Genomic DNA, 22,735 nt, shown 5'->3' on the forward strand with positions numbered 1-22,735 from the left:
AGTTAAGTTTCATGTGAAAGTACTCAGTGAACTACATGTTACATCTCGTACCAAACACGTCATCAACACAAATATCCCTGTCCTACGTAATGTTATTTTACCTGAAGTGTTTTTCATCCAGCAACCTGTGGTCCTTTTACCAGCTGGGAAGAGAAAGAACGAGTAAGATCAGTTGTAGTCCATTTATTGTGTGGCTTCATCCCACTAGAAAAACATACAGGCATCATAACTTCAGTGACTAATGTTAACTTTTGGAGGGAGAAAGTTATTATGTCACTCACAAGATATCCAGGTGTGTAGTCTGTCTAATTATGTATCTAGACATTTTACAACAGACGGCAACTTTCTTGACTTGTAAAATTGTCTTTAAAATTGACAAACATTGTATGTGTAATTCATGGCGTAATTCAAACAGGATCCAAAAAAAAAAAAAAAAAAAAAGGATCTTGCCACTGACTACTGATTTTTTCTTAAGTTTGGTCCCATAGTGGTCCACCGGAAGGGAGACAGAGCGTGACTTATAGGCACTCTATTGACTCACAGTCACGTAGACATCTCCAATGCATCCATATGCTTGTTGTGTTAACAGATTTCTTACTATATTGATAAAGACTAAAACTAAACACTTTCCCTGTATATTTTTATTTTATTTTTTATGTTTTGTAAGTCAAAAAATACTGATATGGATTCAGTTCAACTTAATAAACATGAGTTCTTCTAACTTGAATACTTGGATGAGCTGAATGTAAAAAGAAGAAGAAGAATTTTTGGTTCAAATTAATATCTGACACTTGCTGAGCGTATTTTCTACATCTGAATTAATATTTGACTAGAAAAATTTATTTATGCCAAAAAAATCTTGTTTGTTTTTGTTTGTTGTTTTAAATTACCTCAACTTGTCAAAGTCAAATTCAGTTAATGAAATCTTAAGGCAGACTTTTAAGGCTAGACTAACTTTTTAAAGTTAAAACAATTATTTTATTTTTACAGTGTACTGGTGGGTTTAGGAACAAAACTACTTGGGTGTGTTTAGTAAACGATAGTGGTTTATGGTTAAAGTAGAGTCTTTCGCGATGCTTGAAAGGTTTTCTGACTCCAATCACAAGGACGCGTCGTCGAGGCAACGACTACTAGCCAATCACAACATAGTAGGGCGGGACTAAGCAGAACTGTCTTAGGGGGGGACAAAATAACGCTGTGCAGACAATGCGCGCGCCCGAATACATTCATGCCGTGTGAACGCGCACAAAGAAGGCGTGGAGTTTGGGGTTTTGGGGGGGGTGAACGGAAGGGGACGTACAGGAAAGGAAAGGGCCGCACATACACGTCACGGGGGGAAACAGAAAAATACTGGGCAATGTTTAATTCCCACATTTATTTATTCACCCCTGTTCCCGTGTATGTTCGTGAAGCTTTCGCAGTTTTAAGTGTAACTTCCCCTGCTCGGTCATCGCTGAGTGCTCTGTGTCGTCAGCCTCACAGCCCGCAGAGGAGGGCTGACACTCTCACACAGGCAGCCACTGAACTTCCCGTCAAGACACAGCACAAACGAAAAGAGCTGCTGCTGCTGCTGCTCACAAAAAAGGGGAACGACATCGGGGGTTGTCAAGAGGAGAGGACACACTCCAGTCCACAAGGCTCCTGGGCAGAGAAACGGTGCCATTGTCCTCCAGCTGAGGGCGAGCAGAGACAGGTCTGGTGCTCTGCTAATTAGCCTGCGTGGGTCCCTGCAGAGAGACAGCAGCGCAGCTAGCTGCAGCACACAGCGGCTTGGACAGGGTGTGAGTGAGTTACTGACGGGCTTCTTTTAATCACAATCCGGACTGTTATCTGACAAACTGATGCTAGGTTTACTGATGGGAGCCTTTATCCGTTAGTTATCCTTCCCTCCCTCCCCCTACCCTACCCCCCCCCCCCCTCCGTCGGACCCTGGCTCGGATTCGCCACTCGGGCGCTGTCCTCGCCGGGGGGTGCGGGATCACCATCGCCCGGTCCGGCTAACTCCAGGCGGCGGTTCGGTCCCCCCTGACCCCTGCCCTGCCTCGCGTGTCTGCCGCTCTGGCCGACCATAGCCGAGCCCGAACATGGCAGGGAACCTGAAGAAAGGTGGGGGGCTCATCGGAATGATGAAGGATGCCTTCCAGCCACACCATCACCACCTCCACTCCCATCACCAGCCTGGGGCCGTGGACAAAAAGACGGTGGAGAAATGCTGGAAACTGATGGACAAGGTTCGTAAGTTCCTGATAATCGTTAACTAGCTGTTAACGTTAGCTGGCGCGTTGGCTGTCCAGGCGACTGCTAGCTAACCGCAGCTAACTAGCGATAAGCTAGCTAATCTTCGTCTGCTGCGGTCCTGTCTAAAAGGGAACCCTTGATTTGCGAAACTCGCGAGATTAGTAGGTGTTTATTTTTCATTGTTTATGTTGTACAGACCAAGTATGTTTATAATGTAACAACATCGCGATTAATATTTACTTAGGTTGAGGGACGTACAACACTGATTTAAGGTTAGGGAAAGATGACGTTTGGGTTGGAATGATCAGTCTCGCGAGAGCTTTCGCGAATCTGGGGTTCCTGTGTAGACACAAACCTTCGCCTGGTGCAGGTTTGGCGTCGCTAGCGCTAAGTTAGCTAGTCAGCTGGGAGAAGACATGGTTAGCCAACGTTAGCTAGTTTGCTTAAACAAACTATACTGTTATGTAGCCAGGCTCCCTCGCACTACTTTAAAGAACGTTCAAAGCAGTTCAACATTTACGTTAGACCACGAACAGGGCAGGGGGTTCCTTAACACATATGTTTGTTCGTGCTGTGCCACTCTCTGCTAACTAGTTGTCAAACCATGGTACAGCTTGTTTGGCCACGTTTAAATACTAAGGTGCATTGTAAACATTAAGCATAAAGAAAGAAGGTAGAGTGGGCGTAAAAAGTCCCCACATATGAGTTAAATTTATTGGATTTACGACAGTGGACTGAAAGTACAGTGGTTTCTAGTCTCTCCTGTGCATTGTTGCTCAAATATCTGCAGTCAACAGTCTGTCAGCCTTTGCAAACCAGTCACAAAGTATTGACGAAAAAGAAAAGAAATGTGTCTATTTAACTAGGCCAATTATGCTTTTTCACAGGGGAGACTCGTTTCACAGCTTCACTTCTCGGAAAAGTCTGTAGCAGTTTGACCCCCAGTTTCCTGTGAGATTCACACAGCAATATTAGAGTGAATAGGAAGACAAGACACTCTTTTGTGTCTCCTCTTCCTCTTTGAGGCCTTAGTTCAGAGCTCTGATGTTAAGAGACCGAGTACTTTTACAAAGCTATTATTAAGAAGAATTATGCACCATTAGCATCTGTGGTAGATTGGCTGGCAGGTCTGTTCTCCACATGTGAGAAGGTGCTGTACCTAACACAAATAAGAAAACAGAAGTAACATTGCAGTGTCAGTCCCTCTTATATTTTTTTTCTCAGTGAATGTTCAACATTCATGTAGAAAACTTTAGTCTGTGCGTGCAGACAAGATGACTGGACAGCTGACCTTAAACCACTCAAACCACCTTCACAGTCAGGTTAGTTTTTTCAGTTTACAGTATGAAAATAATTTACCATATTCATCTGACCCCGTAAAACAGTTTAGGGGCAGCACCACTGAGTTGATGAACAAGAGTACCTTACCTTTTTGAGACGACTATGACACTAAAAATATTTTTACTCGACCAGATTGTTTAAAATAGAAGCGGAAATATTGTTCAGCGCTGTTGAAAGGAAACCCATCGCCCAACATATAGGCCATGGTAGACCAACACATGCAGAATAATAATGCTGTTTCTCTTTGAAAACACCACATGCACAGGACTAAATTAAATTTTATCAAATGCTTGAGGCAGATTTTCTTCTTTAGAGTTGCTCACAACTGTTCTCAAAGTGGACAGCATACTAAAGCTTAGTTATTGAATCCTTTGTTTTGAGCTTTAGAGTTAAACACTTCTGTCCTGACTGAAGGTGTGTTCACAGTTTAGCTATCTGTGTTAAGTTTATACTTAAAATTAATGTTTAAAACATTGAAAGTTTAACCATGAGGTGTTGCTTTACTTATTCATTAATCAAAACCTGGAGGTGTACATTGAAAATTATCACCATCACTCATACTAGGTGGAAATTTTGGCAATAATTAGTTTGCTTATTAAATCAGAAACCACAGCAGCTAACCACCAGTGAATTTCAGATCATATGCCAGTCAAAGATGACACAAATATCATGAAATCAGTTTCGTTCTATAGTACAGTGACACACATTTCTGTGCTTGTCTGATTGTTAAAGCTGATTGAAAGACTATAACTTAAGCCATTAATCAATATACCCATACTGATAACATTTTCTTAAAATTGTATTGTTTGAATTCTCCAATAGCTTTATTGTCCCATTATATTCATATTCATATTAGGGTTGTCACAATGTCATATTGACATGTAGGGAGGTGGAGAGAGTCTGTAAGTATTACTGTTCAAAAGCGTACAAAAAGTGTATTTACACTTAATGGATAGTGAAAAGGAGCATACAGTATATTTAAGAGACCCTGGATTAGATTATTTACATGAAATTGTAATATATGCATTATTAACGTTTTTTAACTTTTTAAAACTTTTTTAACATTTACAATATTAATAATATTAATATGAACCTTTTTAACATTATTTCATTTTTTGAATATCACAGTTATCATCAGTGTCTGTAGGCTGTATTTTGACGCCTCAAGTTCATATGGGGGATGTATCATTGAAAGAACCAATATGTTTTGTTTTGTCCCTATGCTTTTATTTCAGTTTTAGTTTAGTTTCAGTTAAAATAATAATAAGTTGCTGTGTAAGTTTGTGTTGTATCAGTTACAGCGTCAGTTTCATTTGTTTTTGTTTTGCTTTGTTCCTTTTTATGCTTCTGTGCTTAAACACATGTAGAAAGACTGTGGCCCCTGCTGTGTCTAAAACCTAGCCTTAATCCATTGAGTAAAGCTTGTTTGAGTATCGACGCCAAACACAACTTGATGGTCTCATGCAGTGTTTGAAATTTCTGGAAACTAAATAGATTATTCAGTCACACACCATAGTTTGTCATCAGACTTTCAGTATTGTGAGATCAAAAACTTGCAGGGAATTAGCAAATACAGTAGTCCTTTTGCTTTAATTTGCTAGACCAAGGGCAAAATATGTTTTCCTAGAATGATCTCTGAGCTCTGCAGAAAAAAGGAAGTACAATTACCTGTTTACAGCTAAAGTCTAACAAAAATTATGCCACAGCCAACTTTCCTTCAAGCTGGTTAAACTTTAAACACATTGAACCTGATGTACCAAAACTACCAGATCTGTGCCAGGTGGAGAATGAGCCATAAGAGACTGAAACAGAGAGAAAAAGATGAGAGGAATGCAGTTTAGCTTGGAGCCAATCAGCATTTCACTTCAGGACAGACGCCTTGATTGACTCTGAAGTAAGAGAAGAGCATTCAGTTGTTGTGGCCTTATGTACATGTGCGTGCGTGCATGCGTGTGAGTTTGGCTGAGTTATGGATACAAGTGTTAGCATGCTGGATGATAATGTTAGTGGGGTAACCTTGGCAACAGCCTTATCTGGTCTCAAACATAACTAGTGCAGACCTTCATTTGGAGGCCAGCAGAAGGGTTAAAGGAATGAGGGCATGGTGTTGGTACTGATACTGAAGGCATATGAGCTTTCAGTTCAGTTGCACATGTAGTCAAATGAAAGACTGGCTCTTATCCAGATATCAGCCGCAAGTAAATTATCCAAAATACACAGAGGATACAAAAAATGTAGAAGCACTATCCTTCTGGTGTACTTCTCTCATCTGTAAACTCCTCTTTCTCCTTCAGTTGCATCTCAGTTTGGTGATTTAAATTATCTGATATTTAAAATTATCAGGGCATTGGCAGTTTTATCTGGTCAGTCTAATGCTGAGTGTGATATGGATAATCCTCATGACTTTTCATTAGAGCTGCAACAATTAATCAACTATTAATAGAATTGATTTTGATAATAGATTTATGGTTTTGAGCAGTTTTTCAATTTTAAAAAATGTCCAGACACCCTGATTTCAGCATCTCAAATCTGAATATTTTTTGGTTTCTTTAGTCTTATTTGGCAGTAAACTGAATATCTTTGAGTTGTGGACAAAATAAGACATTTGAGGATGTCTTCTTTGGCTTTGGGAAACACTGATCAACAGTTTCTTCATTTTCTAACATGTTATAGACCAAACAAGTAACTGATTAATTGTGAAAATAATCTGCAGATTAATAGTTAATGAAATAGGTAGTTGTCAGTTGCAGCCCAATTTATCTTAGTAAAGACTATTGTACTAGCGCCGTTTTTAAGTATCCAACTCAGCAATGTTTTATGCACCCCAATGATCCTTGTTGTGTATTGAAAGCCACTTTAGACTTCTATTTTTTTTTATCTCTAAATGGAGTTAAATGTAATAGATATAGACATGATGTTACTGCACTGAAGCATTTCATGGTCCATTTACACTCAATATCACTAGGAAGCTGACCTTTAATGTTCGGACACGATTGAAGGCCCACATGCTAAAAACATTTTGCATGTTGTGGAATCAGTACTGCTTAAAATATCCTACCGGTCAAGTGTGACCTCATTCTTTTTGAGAGGCATTTGATACAGTGATGATGAACCCACTGGGCTGAGTGCAGTGGCATATTTACAAACTCAGATCAAATATTCCTTATATGTGACACTCTCCGGAAATGAAGCATAACTCAATTGGGTTGTGGATTCATGAGATGTCCCTTTAAGTCAGATAACAAAGATGTGGAAAGTAGGGCTGGAAAACTCATCAAAATATTGTGTTCATGCAATATCATGCATAATAAAGATTGTAGAAGAAGCAATTTTTTGATAAAGGTAAAACGTGTCACATCGTAGCATTGTAAATTATGCACTGCAGAGCTACAGAGATGTCCCTGCATACAAATCCTAATGTCCAGATAAGGGGGCATTCTTCTTTGGTACAGTGACCAACAAAAGTCACATTATGATCATTTTTATATTTTTTTCAGTGAAAATAAAATGCTAAAATTACTGTTCTCACTAAAATTTTGACTTATCAATAATTGCAGTGTGATATTTTTTTTGCATATTAGTCAGCCTTAGTGGAAGGGAAGGTAGATACTTAAATTGATAATTAAATATTATTCTTTGGCTGGTTAACAGGAAGTTGTGAGAAAAAATCATATCAAATAAAATGGAACAGAACTAGTTTGACTTTTTAGTTTGTTGGCTATGTATTTAGTGGACCAATATTATAATATATATATATATATATATAAACACCTGAAAATGTTTGTGTGCTTCTACAATAAAGCATAGATGCCACCATGGTATAGATTCATGTTTGCAGAAAATACTGTATTAAAAAGTGAGCTGTTTTACTGTTGATGATAACTGATAAATCTATAAAGTTCCAAACCTACTTCAGGTAGAAGTTGATTAATTATAAATTGTACTGCTAAGTCTTTTGAAATCTATTTTTTCCCATAACGAAAAAATTGATGGCTTCCAAAAAGAAGCAGCGAGGAAATTCAAACCGACATTCTTCTAATGCTCTTCCCGCCATATTTCTTTCTAACACTCACTCATGATTAGTAGACAATTATTTGGCCTGGTCTACAAAAGAATGAGCCATGTCCTGTTGTTGACAATGTAATTGTTCGGTTACTATTGAAGTTGACAGCCCAGCTCTGCATCAGCGCAGGTTCAAATCAGGACATGAGACCCTGAATTTTTGAATGGAAGTATGGTTGCAATCACAGAAGTTAGACTTCAATGCACTGGTAAATATGACAGCAGCAGCCATGTCCACACAGTGTTCTAGGCTGTCCGCCAGTGTCTTTGTAATGGTCAACTAAGTGACTCAGACACAGTGCAGCAGTACAGTGAGATGGGTGAGGAGAGGTTGAACATTACTGAGGATGTAACATGCATTCACACAGTCTGGTTAAGCACGTAATTGATTCCCTAAATGTCCATGTTTCATAAAGCCATCTAATAGAAGACCACCCATGACAGAACTCTCCTTCTGTTGTGTCACTGATTGATGTTGGTCAAGCTGTTTCATTTGTATTTATCAGGTTTTTTTTGTGTGTGACTGTAGCTGAAGCTTAGTATATCCACATTGTCAGAGCATAAGCTGTTCAAATTTGAAAGGCAATGATGCACAAATGTTGAGTAAAGCAAATTTGTATCTATAAGGCAGAAGTGTTATAGGATGTGCAGCTGGAAATAAGGAAGTGTAAACATACCAACAGCATCTCTAAACATGCTGAAGAAGTATAGAATTAGCCTGCTGTGACCAGTGAATTTTGAGACATAATATGGTGTGACCATTGCTTTGCATGTCTTCAAAAAGACATCTGTATGTCAAATTAATAGGAAATAGAGATAATTATCTTCCAATGAGAGTAGAAAATGTATGAATGAATGCTGTCTTTGCCCTGTTCCACCTTCAGCTTTCACTGCATTGATAAAGCTAGTGTGACAGTGGTGAAATAACTCATGAAGCCATAAGGTATTAAATCAGTGATAGTCCATTATATAATGTGTAGACTCGCCACACTCTGAAAGCTCCAAGATCGACTCTGACAGGGCTTTTAAGGGCCTTTCTCTCAGTCTTTGACTTTGTTGGCATTTTCCATTCTGCATGTCTTCTGTCTGGGCTCACTGACAATTTTCTGCACTAAAGATAAGTGCTCTAATACGGAAAAGAGCTATATTGTGCAAGACTCTGTCTATATCATATAAATAATGTCTACTGATGTATATGAAAATGCATACTGGCAGATTTTCTTGCTCTTGTGCACTCCTTTAACCTCTTTCTCAGCCTCTTTCGAACACATCTTTTGTCTTGCTGTTCTCTCATCTGCCTTCTTTCTTGCACTCACTTCTTGTCTCTAACCGTATCTTATCTTCCCCCTTACATCCTCCCATTCTGCAGGTGGTACGCCTGTGCCAAAACCCCAAATTGGCTCTGAAGAACAGCCCCCCTTACATCCTGGACCTGCTGCCAGACACCTACCAGCACCTGCGCACCATCTTGTCTCGCTATGAGGGCAAAATGGAGACTCTGGGGGACAATGAGTACTTCCGGGTCTTCATGGAGAATCTCACCAAGAAGACCAAGCAGACCATCAGCTTGTTTAAGGAGGGCAAGGAACGCATGTATGAGGAGAACTCGCAACCCAGGTGAGTGAAGTGGATAAAAATAACTTCATATTAATTGAGTGGATATGATTCTCAAGGTGAATGGTGTTCTCTTTTTAAACCGTATTGCTGAGCCATTATGTTTATTTTCTTTAATGAATCCATCTGAAACAGGAGGTGTGAAGTCTTGGTGTTAGCTGTTGCATCACCACAAATTCATTCATTCCTTCTGAATAATTACTAAGCATGCACAGAATGAACAGTTGTACCCATCCCCAGCCCTCAGGGTGGTTGTAGCTCAAGATATCAAAACAAGAGGAGAGAGGTGCTGTGGTTTGAGCATGTGAGCATCTGTGGTCAGAATGGCGCTTAATCTACAGCTGCCTGCCTGCCTGCCACTTTGTTTTTCTGTCTGTCTATCTCCACCATCTACTTCAACATTTGCTCTTCATGTAGCTGTCTCACCGTAATGCTTTTTTTTTTTTAAATCACACGGTGCCTCCATCTCTTATCTCTTTCTTTCCTCTGACATTCAGTCATCTGCCTCTGTTCCTCTGAAAACAGACACACGAGCATACAGTCTGTATGAGATATGAACAGTTGTCCCGTTTTTACATGTGGAGGGACTGTGGAAGTATAATTAATGAGATATTCCTCTTGTTTACCAAATGAGGATGGGCATTCTTTTGAAGACAAAAGATACCACAGAAGGCCTCGAGATAAAATGAAGCTACTTATAAGCATAAAGTTATTGTTGTGTTAATGAGTAGGCTCTCTGAGGTGCAGACTAGCTGCTGGATGGAGTTGGTCTTACCTCTTTGCTTGTATCAGATGCCTTTTGGTTCACTGCATGCTTTGGGCAAATGCTGTCAAACATACTTGTAGCAGGCTTCGTGTACAGTATGTAATGAAATAGTAAGAAAGCTTTTGCTAAGTTTCTCTAGGGAGTCTTTCAAACAAGATGTGAGCCAGTATCAAATATTATCCTCAGCAAAGCCTTTCTCCAGAACTGCCTCTGGGCCGGGTGCTTCTCTGGCTGGCAGTGAAAAAGATGACTTTTCAAAAGATTTTTAGGAACCCTTTGTGTTGTCCTGGCATCTTTTTATGTCTGGCTGCTGTCTTCAGGATCTTTTGGATTGGTCTGTTGGACAATGACACTAAGTGGATGTGGAAATGGTTGGCCAGAAACCATTGCCTGAGGGGAGTAGTTACTAGCAATCTAAGGACCTGAAATTGGATTCATTTGTCTGCCAAGTGTAGTTAATTTTTTTGGATATACTTTCTGCTCTAAAAAGTGCTTTCAACAATATTCTTTGTGTAACACTGGATCATTTTTGCTGTGCACCTCTCCTCATTGTTTTCTGTGTTGCCAAATATTATTGCTGCAGAACTATGAGCATAGAGCATATCGATGAAATAAACTACATTTTTCTTCTAATTTTAAATATATCAAATACATAGATCAAGTACCCAACGTTGAATAGCTTGTTACTCTTTAGCTGCAATGTGGTCTTTGAAAGGGACTCTCAAAGTCCTTAATGTATATAAATGAATGCTGATCAGTGATGTTGGTTTTTAATGTAGTTAGTCCTCGGGGCCCACAGGTGGTCATTTAAGTGGGTCCCCAATAAAATATGTGGGTTTTTTGAGGGGTTTTTTTTGTTTGTTTTGTTTTTTTTATTGACAACTTGTAGTGTTAAGTACATTTTGTTATAGTACTATTTTACCTTAGCAAGCAGTATTTCCCATAGGACCGCACAGTTCATCTAATCTATATACTGACCCATACATGGCATGCTAGTCTTGAGTTGAGTGGCTATAAAATGGAAAAGGTTTCATTTTCTATAAATCTTTCACATTAATAGTTGTGGTTTTGCTATTTAAAAATATTTTTATTATGGAGTAACAAAACAGGAAATGTATTTTCAGTAGCAACAATTTGTCAAATACTTTCTGTGATTTTAATGGGGATTTGCTATTCACAATGTAGCATTATCAGGGAACAAATAGGTTGTGTCCCCTGGATGCATCAATGGTGATTTTGTTTTGTCCTTTTGTATTTTAAAGCATCAAGGATGCAGGACGTACCAGTCATGAACATCACCACTGATGCATAATGAACTTGCAGCCAAATATGACAGGGAGATAACCTATGAGAGGTAAACAACACTGGATGTCTAGTTTAGTTTTGAAAACCCTAGTGCTTCAACTTTGAGAGAGAAGAGTCAGTGTGCAGCAGATTGGTCCAGAAAATACCCCTCTGTGGATCACTGTAGCATAACTGTGTCCTCCTACAGGCTGCTGTCATGACCTAGTGATGCATGTGAAATCTTTATCAGAAAACCAAGAAATTCTTATAGACTTAAGTAAAGTGAGAGAGAAGCTGTAGGAGGTTATTCAGATGTCTGCAAAGCTGGTTTGAGGGTTTTCTGGTTTGACCTGAACTTACTGAGTTTATTGGTATGTGAATGTTTTGTGTGACAGTGACAGCTGTAAATCATATCACACCTTACCTTTCATAGTTTTGCTATTAAATTCTTGGGTTTAACATCAAGGGCCACTAAAACTCATAGGAATGTAGTTGCTAATGTACTTGCTTTAAATTGACACCTGACTTAAGGCTTGAATTTAAATATGTGTTTCTAAGAAAATTTCCTCAAGCATTAACCTAACCTGCTATCTCTTATTTAAACAGTCTTGTTTTGAGAAAATTATGTAATAGTTTTATCATGTCAGTCCTAAGCGATACATCCTCATCTTGTTGCACAGTTCCTCAGTGAGACTGTTTTCTCTCAGCTGCCATGACGTTAATCTTGCAGACAGAAAAAAACCACTAGGGCAACCAGAAAGAAGAGGAAGCTTCTATTTCAACCACCCCTGCTTTAACAGTGAGTTGATAGAGTTGTTCTTTTAGCCATTTCTCTGAAATTTATTTACATCATCATGCCATTGCACCAAGAGGCTGCATAGAAAGAAATTCCTAGTTAAAGCAGAGGAACACACACACACACACACACACACACACACACACACACACACACACACACACACACACACAGTAGCTAGGCATGACACACAAAGACTGCTATTGTTTGTGTCCAGAAGGCAGTGGCACTGACACTAACCAATGGGTATCAGACCACTTAAGAATGCTATAGAATCAACCAATGACGTTGAGCTGCTAGAGTGACTAGTATGTGGTTAGGCTGCAGCTGAGCTCAGCACATGGCTGCCTTAGACTGAAAAGTTGAACTGTGAGAATAAAGATAATCTCTCTTCCTGAATGCAGAAAGAATAGCTTTACAAATTTACTGCCTTCACTGTATTCTTCAATTCAGTCTTAATTAAAAATATGAAAACACTGGCAGCTATTATTCCCACCAGTGTGACTTCAGTCAGCATCAGCACTTGATCTATCGACTATACTATATATCTATAGCTATCGACTTGAATGACGATGAACGGGACGCCACCATGGCTAACATTGTCTTTTCTTTTTTTTCAAGTCAGAATGAAGGATCTGAGCGTTTCATGAGAGCCGTGAATGCGGCGTGGGTGGACATGCTCTGTTGTGATGCCGTACAGACTTCTCCACAGTGTCTTCCCCAGAGATTTAGACCCTCTATTTATCTAGCCCCCCACTCCCATATATTCCACACAGTTTGTTGAGCTTTAGAGATGAAGTAGAATTGAAGTGGTGCAGTAAAAGTTTGTTTTCCAAGTTTGGTCTTGACATGTGTAGAAGCCAAGTTGTGGCTAGAGGTGCTGTGTCTATTTATATATTTATGGTGGAGAGAAAGAGAAAGAGCTCGATATTGTTCACAGTAGAGAAGAGTGGATGAAAGTAAGTCTATTGTGAGTGAGACTTAATTATTAACACTGACAGCCCATATTCAGTCAAAATCAACAGAACACAGTCAGCACTTCCTCCTTGCCTCACTTACTTCCTCTTCTGGCGTTACACAGCACAGCCGAGACATTTTCTGGCCTTAGAGTTGACAAAAAAACCTGTACAGAAATGAGCTGCTTTCAATCAATGCTTTGTTTTTTTTTGTGTGTGTCTTTTTTTTGTCGATTACAAATCTAAAAATGTTTTTCTTTCACCTAGTCTGAGAGGATAGTGACTAGAAGAATGCTGAAATGCTATAATCCCAACCAGATTACCCTGTAAAATTGTTCATTTTTGTTAAGCCATTACTGGAGTTGAAACAGTTAGGTTACATGAAATGAATCTGTAATTGTTTTGATAATCAATTAATCATTTGAGTCATTTTGCCAGCAAAAATGCTTGATATCAACTCATCTTCCAATTGTTTTTTTCTTGGTTGTATAAAATGTGGATGATTGTCTGGTACATTTTCACAACCAATCCAAAGATATATGAAGAAATCCTCATGCTAGAACAGCTAAAACCAGTCAACATTTTACATTGTTTGCTCAAAAAATGACAAAAAAATATTATTTGTTTATCAAAGTAGTTGTAGACATTTTTCAATTCATTTCAAAAACTGGCACAAGCCACGAACCGAAAGCTGGCTGCATTTAGTTGTGGCAGAAGCGAGTATTGAGTAACAGTGGTCGCTTCATGAAAAGGTTTGCTAATTAGATTTGGTTAATTGTTCTGTGTTGAAAAATTATTGTGTTGTCTTATTCAGAATTTCTTATTTGTATTTAACACAGCTACTTTTTCTGTAGCCAGTGTATTTATGTACTTATGGTCCGATAGGAAACTTGTTAAACAATACACTCCCTGCAGTCCCTGAGCAAAGTAATACAGTAGAAAGACTGATCAATGTGTCCTCAGCCCCTTCCCCCCACGGGTCCAACCGGATACTGCTTTGACCTCTCTGTGAGAGTCTGTTTGATCGTCTTCCTGGGCTAAGTTGCCATTGCATCCTGACCACCGTCAATAGGTCCAGCTGGTCACAGGAAGTGGTGGGCTTATAGGCTGCAGGGTGATGAACTGCATTGTGGGATGGTCTACACTGCAGAACATGAGGCTAATAATATGTCATTCATATTGTTTGTTGTATGGGTGTGTGTCTCTCATGGCCTAATTTGTCTTGAATCTTATCTTCACACACCTAATCTGTTACTGGTGAAAGGCATTATGGATGTTGACTTTGTTTTAAAGAGGCCTGTAAGCACTCTTGGCAAAAGTTTTTTATATAAACAGACTTAAAACATCTTAATTAATAAGTAGGTCATCTGATAAAAATCCAAATCTAAACCTGTTAAAATTCCTTAACATGTAGTATTGCAATTATCAAGATGAACTGTGAATGTGTAGCCAAATATTTAAGGATGGGAGACTTTTATTCAGAGCCTTGGGTCAAGCAGCCATTAACAGAAGGCCCTGCAGTGTAAGAAAACCAAAAGAAAAAGAAAAATAGCCTGTTTGGCTATATTTTGGTCTTGTAGCAGCCATTATTAAATGTGGTTAGAATGTTGCCACTCTCTGCCCAGTGTTGTAGACATTAACAGTAACTGCACACATGTAGAGTTTAAACAGTTTGTTGGTTAATCAATTGGTCAGTTGTCAGGAAAATACTCAAAAACTGTTGATAACCAATTTATCATTTAATAATTTTTTAATAATAATTTAGTAATGGCTGGAAGCGTTATGATTTTGTGTTGTCTGTTCGTCTGTCTTGTTCTTGTGACCGTGATATCGCCAGACTACCTTGAGTAAATTTCTTCAAAGGTTTTTTTAACCTCACGAAACACGTTTTTGGCTACACCTCAACAATTCAAATGTGATGACAAAATTTCACACAAATGTCTGGGTTAAATGAATAAGTGATGACATTTTGGACCCGAGAGGTCAAAGGTCAACTTTACTGTGATCATAATCGTCTTCCAAGACAATTTTACCAGTCCAGTTGTGGTCGATTTAATGCCCTAAGATAACTATGACCTGGATGAATGAGAATATTCACAGGTACTGATCATAATGTTCTGTAAAAATACTTGAAGCTTACTGTGTCCTCTGTAAAGATAGTCTGAGTGAAGACAGCATGTCTCTCGCATGAAATTATTCACTTGAATCATACTACAGCTGCAACTAATGATTATTTTGTGGTTGATTAATCGTTAATTGTTTTCTTGATTAAGTGATTAATAGTTGTTTGCCTAAATGTCAGAAAATGAAGATCAGTGTTTCCCAAAGCCCAAGATGATGTCCTCAAATGTCTAGTTTTGCCCACAATCCAAAGATTTTCATTTTACTGTCAGAGAGGAGTAAAGAAACCAGGAAATAATTACATTTGAGAAGCTGAAATCAGATTTTTGCTTTTTTCTTTAACAAATGCTCAAACCAATTAATCACTCATTACAATAGTTGGCAATTAATTTAATATTAAATTACTAATAGATTAATAGTTGCAGCTCTAAATCGTACATGTCAGTATAGTGATAACTTTCATTTTGCCCAAACACTTAACATGTTTCATTAAATGCCCTCAAAGTCCTCACTATAGAGGCTGGACAAATGTGGCTGTGAACTGCAACTGCTTACTGCAGGCATACAACCACAAGTTGGTAGGCGTATTTCCAGTCTACTTCTGCTTTTCTGTGTTGTATATTTTTGAAATATGACTGTCTTTGGCTTTTGGACTGTTGGTCGCACAAAAGTAAGAAATTGTGATGGGAATTGTAACTATTTTTGTTGTTGATGTTTTACTGAGTAAGCACTTGATTAGTTGTAGCCCTAGACAAATGGTTAATTAACTCTTAAATCTAGACATCATTAAACCAACTCTATACTGCTACCCCTCTTTCTTTACTTGTTTCCATCATACATACCTTCCTTTACTGACAGCGACTGACTGGCTCCGATCCTATGCACAATAGAAAAATGCATTCCAGACATGCTTCAGTGATATTTTTACAATAGTCGTAGGAACAACTTCCTCCAGCTTCTACTCATTCAGCCTTCCCTGCAGCTGAACTACTGTTCAGGCTTCAGTGGCAGGTGCCATAAAGAGCCTTTCACTCAACATTGATTTGGATCCATTTCTCTTTACTCATCAGGACATTGTTCAGTTGTTTTCTAGATGTTTTAATAGTTACTGCTGTGGAAAATGAACCAGCTTGGGAAAATGTTAAGGAATTTGAGCCCACAACAAAAATGCTAACTGCTAATCATGAGATCAAACATTTTTAAATACTTCATCAAACATTCATCATCATTGTTAGTTCATATCACAAACCACTTTTAAGTTTTAGAAATGGCCAAAGAAGTGTTACAGTGTCTTGTATGAAACACAGTGGTGTTGAGACGGCTCACTTTGCATGAGGCCTTTCTTTCAGTGCATTGAGACAGGTGCTTGGCGCTGTTGTGTCTAATGCCACAACACAAACTCTGGCTGCTGTTGCTACTTGTCACAGCACCTGGCTGTCTGTACATTTGTGTTTTGGATATAATTCTTGGTTTTAAAGGTTATTTTGTTGTTCTTTGGGTCACATTTGGCTAATGTCATCATTCCTAGACAAAAAGATCTGAGCATGAAATTCATTCTGCAGCTGTTTACAGTAAAGTGCTTCTGTGCCATCAATGATTGATGCAGTCAAGCCTTTGTGGACAGAGAAAAACAAGTCATTGTATGGTACAGTACCTCTGGTATTTGCAAATGTCATTTGCACCCATTCCTATTTTGGTTCACCAACAGAGCCCTGTCCTAAAATATGACTTCCTATTTTCTGTAAACGTACTTGACATCCATGTGAAACAAAGGTCTGTCTCTGAGAGCACTGCTCTCGACTTTGACTATCTGAAACCCCATCTTATCACTGCAGCTATAATACTGTAGGAAAGGTCCGTGTTTGCAGTATTGGATGGAGCCATGAGGAAATGCAGCAATGCATTACAATGATGTCAGATCACATTGATTACAGGAGAGGAGAAAGTTTGCATGAATATTATTCATTCCTCTGTTATCAGTAGCTGCTGTGCTAAGTTTAGTTTAATGATTTAGATACTCCCACTCAGTTGTTAAAGACAGAAAGTCATCGGTTGTTTGATATTAAAGATTAAGCTTGTTGATAACTTTGGACATGTTTCATTCAGTATAGATCAACTAGAAACGTGCTACATTAAACTGATAGTCCTGTGTTGTTGAGGTTTTAAGATTGGGCCCAGAGATTGGTCTGCTGTAAGTGTTTCCTTGCTGATCTAGGATTGAATTTTACCAGAACTCTTTTGTTTCCCCTTGGACTGTGTCCTCTACTGTCAAACTATCTAAATAAAACATATTGAAGGTCTCATAGTTAATGCGCTGTGTGTCCCACTGAACACCAACAACCCCTAACACCAAGAGATGATTGCAGTAAAAAAATTGCACATAGCTTTTTCAACAGGTTAAATTTATAGATGAACATAGCATTGCATGTAGAGAAATGCCAACACATCAGCATCCTCAACGAGTGGTGGGTTTGCTGTGTTACATATGCCATGTATATTCGCTACATCCAATAAACCAAATAAACTCACAGTCCAAAGAAATGAGATGTTGTTTCACCTATTTTCCTTCTCAAACAGAAAGATACAACTGTACACCTTCTGAATCCAAGTTCCTCCCTTTTACCAAACTAAGATGACGTTAATTGCCTTGTTAACTCATCATTATACACACTTCGTTCAAACTCAACAGAAAGTAGTCCAATTCCTCAACCCTCTTGTGCACTCTACCAATAAAGAAATGAGTAAATATCCAAACCTCTAGTCTTTAACTGTACTGAACTTTGCCAAATTAGACCCAAGACTTCAGGGTGATATTTTATAAAGGTTGACTAAATGAGGATTAGAGCTGCATACTCATGTCTAACCTCAGTTTGAGCTTCAGTGTCTCATTCTCAAGGTGATTTACTGTGGTGTAACTCTCATGTCAAAGGCATCCGCAATGCTGTTTCACACCACCGCAGTTCTCTGTTGCATTCACTCTTAGATGTGAATCAAACTGAATGTGCAGTGTTTTATGGCTCATGTCTCTCTACAAAATATGAATTTAAAAAAAGGTGTTGTTTCTCTCTGTGGTGCCGCAATAGGGAGTCTTAGGAGTTAGCTAGTTTCTTGTGATGGAGCTGGGAGTGAAGGAAGGAAAGCTTTTAGTGGTTAGCCTAGTAGCCAAACAGCTATCAGTACTGGGAATGGAAAACATGGTTCACACTCTAGAAGCTGCGGGTGTTTGAGCTTCAGTTACATTTGCCTAGACTTGTAGCTTGGAGCTCTACGGGCACATACACACACAAATAGCAGAGCATCATGGTTATTTATGTCACTGCGGTATCAGTGAGCAGCCGACTCATGTAGTCCTCACACTATTAGATTATGGTGATTAGCATGACGCAACCCACTAGCTTCTCTGCCCCATAGGGTACAACAAGCACTGGATGTTTATCCACATAGAGATAAATGAGCTTGGATATGCACAAAGATATGGCTTCTTAACGGTGTAGAGAGGATTAAGCTAAAACAGTGCTGTTCTGTTGTTTTTATACAATATTTTATTTTCTTCTGCACAATAATCTGAGTCTAATCCTGTCTAATTGACTGGAGCGATCACAGCTCTGAAAAGGAGATTAGACTAAAATAAAAATGAACATTTAAAAAAGTGGGTTTGGATTTTGCTCAGGTCACTTGCAGGTTTTTTCATTTAGAGTCTTATTATTCAGGGGTTTGTGTAAGGAAGCAGTTAAGTGTGTTGGAACATTGCTTAAGTGCAGTGTGTATGTGTTGTGTGCTGTCATGGCTGTTTCCTGATGGAGATCTGGAGTGAAGCCAGTTCCGGAGAGTTAAATTTATAAAGTGATGACTAGAGCAAAATGGTGAGCCAGAATTTCAAATGCATAATCCACTGTGTTTCCCAGTCCAACAACTACATTAATTTTTTATTTCTGTGCATTTTTTTGTGTGAGCATTCACCACATTATTTAATTTCAGTGTCAAGCTGACAGGCCCTATGAAGTGAGTGCTCCCTCTCCCTTTGCCTGTGTGTCACAATATAAACAGATGCATTCAACTGCAACTCCATTTATTCCTTTGTGCTTGCTTGTTAATAGATTATCAAGAAAGCATCTAAATATGATCTCACAGACATTGAAAAGGGAATGAACTCGAGAACCAGGAGTGCGGGTTTGAGCATCACCAAGTAGTGGTGTCGCTGTATTTTTCTTGGCACTATAGGAACAGGACAGTTGTTAAACTGAGTGAAAGCATTGGGAATTAATTTGCTTTGGAGTGAAAAAGCTGGTAGTTTCTGATTTATCTTTATAATGTGTATCCATTGTACGCTGTATATCCATTCAGATGGAATAACTGTGCTGCACCATGAGCCACTCTGTTATCAGAGCCTTTGATGGCAGCGACAGTGTGAGTATTTTGCATATGACCATAGCAGCACAGTAAAAAGTGAGGCATACTGTGCTGACGTGTTAGAAGTCTCATCGTGTCGCCTGTAGTGAATGCCCTTCCACATGCAACTCTTCATCTTATCAATTTACAGCAACTGTTTTGTTTCTTATTATGCCCTGGGCAGTAAAACAGCAGTAATATGTACCCACAAAAGAAACTTCATTGTGGCAATAATAAAATTGTTCAATAAAATGTTGAAATGTAGTTTCACTTCAATGCATTAAATGCAAACAGCCATGAAAGCACATAACGAATACACCCTGGCTCATGAACATCATGTCCCTTGACAATAGGGCGTGATACAAGTGACACTCAAACAGCCAATGATATAGAGGTGTGTTGTTTGGTTGAAGCATCAGCATATGATGCAACAGAAACGGCATGAAGAGTAAAACTGAGATGGTGAGGAAATTGTTAATAATAAAGGACAGGTCAGCTTGCCAGTATGGCCATTTTTTTAAAAGGTATTCTATTTCTAATTCTATTATTTGTCTGCCTTTATAAATAAGTGGTTAAAAATAATAGTGGTTACATTCAACCTTTTTTATTCAAGTCTTAAGTAAAAATCGGTTATTAAAAATTAGCAATATTCATCTGTATCAGCTTAAATGAAGCATTTCATTGTTATTCATTTCTCAGCTATATCACCCATTCCTATCTTTTATTATTCTTTGCTGTAATATTTAAAACTGATCCACTGATAAGAAAGTGATGAAAGATATCCATATGTTTTTGAAGAGATGACTTTTATACATGTAAATATGACAGATGGTTATGCTGGTGTGTCCATGTTTCCTCAAAGAGTTAAAAAGGAGTTATGCAGACATGTTATGGAATTTATTACAATTAATTCATTGACTTTTTCTGATTATAATATTTAATGGATTCCATAGGTCCACAGTGGTCCTAAAGGATAAAGAACATGGGTTTGTATTTTGCTGGTCTCTAAGTGTGATTGTCCTCAAGGTACTTAGTCCTAATTTCACCTAGTTCATCTTATAAATTGTTGAAAATTTTCTTTTGGTAGCTTTGTTGCAGGCCTTAGTTTGTGTTTGAAGTGCATTTCCCTTTTTGCCTCAAGCAGAAAAGATAATACAGCTGCATGATGATATTACAGCTACTTGTGACTCTTGCCAATCTAGACAGGCCCTCATTCTGTAAGGTTGACCCTTGCTGGCTGTGCTGCGGTGTATTAGCGCAGTGCGGTGCTGGCTGGCTAGCTGCGCTACTTTATCACAGCCAGCAGGAAACAGGAAGGGAGCAGCCAGCTGCAAGGTCAGAGGTCAATCTATAGCATGAGGGGGATGGTGGACAAAAACCTAGTGTTCACAAAAAAAGGTTTGGCTTGTTTCTGTGTGGTTGTGTTTAAGAGTGAGTGAAAGATGGAAAGAGAAAACACCAGTAGAGACATATGACAAACCTCGATTAGGTCAGTGAGTAAATCATTCTCTGTACGTCTGTTGCCCACTGACTTTGCAATGTCCATGTTGGCACAGCAGCTTAAATAGCAGCAACAGTTGTACGATCACTGGCTAATGCCTAACACGCACACACGCACACACACACAGAGTACAGAGTACAGAGCTAGAATTGTAGGATGGAAAGGGACGTGCACAGACAGAGAGATGCTAAAAATGATATCGGCTTATCCTGCTGTGTATTAGATCAGAACCTGTATCTTTGAGTTTCAAAATAATATTCAGTCTGCCTTTAGTAAAGCTCTCTCTATCACACGGACAAGAAGACTCAACAAAGTCTCATTCACTGTGCAAATCTCGTGCCAGAGACAGCTGTGCCACCCTGTGAGCTTGATGCCAGTCAGACCAGTGTTCGCTCTCACATTCATTCTTTCTCTCAGTCTCTGAGTCACACATACGATGTGGATGTTGGCTGTAAAAACGTACACTCATTCACTGTGTGTGTGTGTGTGTGTGTGTGTGTGTGTGTGTGTGTGTGTGTGTGTGTGTGTGTGTGTGTGTGTGTGTGTGTGTGTGTGTGTGTGTGTGTGTGTGTGTGTGTGTGTGTGTGTGTGTGTGGTAAGTGTAGAAAAGCCTAGAAGTGCACAGTCACATGTGTAGGGTTTTTTTTTTTTTGACTAAGCAATTGCATTTGACGCTTCATATGAAACTTGTTGTGCTTTTACAGGTATGGTAGCTTGACTGACATATGTCAAACTTCGCAGGTGTATCACTGTATTATTTATTTATTTATTTATTTATTTGGCTTGGTTTTTTGCTTTAAAAACCCTAAAACCTCTTTTTTCAATAAGCTTCTGATTATGACTGAAGGGGGTCTTACATAAACACACACTATCATGTTAAGTTGGAACAGAGGTTTCTGTATTTTTCTTTTCTTACTTACAAAGGAGACAGATGATGTCAAATATTGCTGCTCTATGGAGATTTTTGGACTTTTTCAGATCAGTATTTGTTTACATGAGCTAAAAGATGAATGAATATGGGATTGATTATTGTAGTTGGAGCTGAAACAATCAGTCGATTAATTGGTTAGTCAGTTGATGGAAATAATACTTGTTAATACTGAAACTCATTGTTCAAGCCATCATTTTCTATTTCCTCTTTTCCATTGTGATGATTTGATGCTTTTCTGTGGTTTACATCATTGTAAACGATCTTTGGGTTTTGGACTGTCGGACAGTATGGATCGGTATTGAGAACTGATACTAACTGATAATGGTTCCTGGTCAGTACAGAAATATCAATAGGCTTGTTTCATGGACAAATTATACTGATGTCAGTGTTTATGTAACCTTGCATAAACAGTTGACAGGACAAAACATTCCTAAATGTGGGCTGCATTTACTAAATTTGATGAAACTGCTGCTAAATCCATAAACTCAGGAAACAACATAACATATTTCTGAAAAAATTAATAATGAAATAACTGTTGAATTCTTTCACATATTTTAGTTTCATGTCTATTTTTTGCACCAAGGTATGGTGAGTAGTATCAATAATGGTATCAATAAGTATTGTATCAATAGGCAGCATCTATCAGTATTAATAAAATCCTAGTGATACCCATAGCGATTAGAGATTCTTTGAGAAATTATGGTGGGCATTTTGGTCACGATATTCTATCATTTTG

The 22,735-nt window shown here is 38.6% G+C and overlaps 1 protein-coding gene across 1 annotated transcript in view; it reads left to right on the plus strand.

Annotated features, from left to right (window-relative positions):
- The first annotated feature begins 1,297 nt into the window (after positions 1-1,297).
- Positions 1,298-22,735, plus strand: part of cbl (Cbl proto-oncogene) — a 52,510-nt gene continuing 31,072 nt past the window's right edge. The window contains exons 1-2 of the mRNA XM_084716970.1: positions 1,298-2,231; positions 9,011-9,258. Coding sequence (XP_084573096.1) covers positions 2,085-2,231; positions 9,011-9,258 — 395 coding nt within the window. The 5' untranslated portion in view covers positions 1,298-2,084. The remainder of the gene's footprint in view (positions 2,232-9,010; positions 9,259-22,735) is intronic.

The sequence above is a fragment of the Lutjanus erythropterus genome, chromosome 4 (assembly GCF_056507025.1).
Source record: "Lutjanus erythropterus isolate fLutEry1 chromosome 4, fLutEry1.hap2, whole genome shotgun sequence".
Classification (NCBI taxonomy): domain Eukaryota; kingdom Metazoa; phylum Chordata; class Actinopteri; order Lutjaniformes; family Lutjanidae; genus Lutjanus; species Lutjanus erythropterus.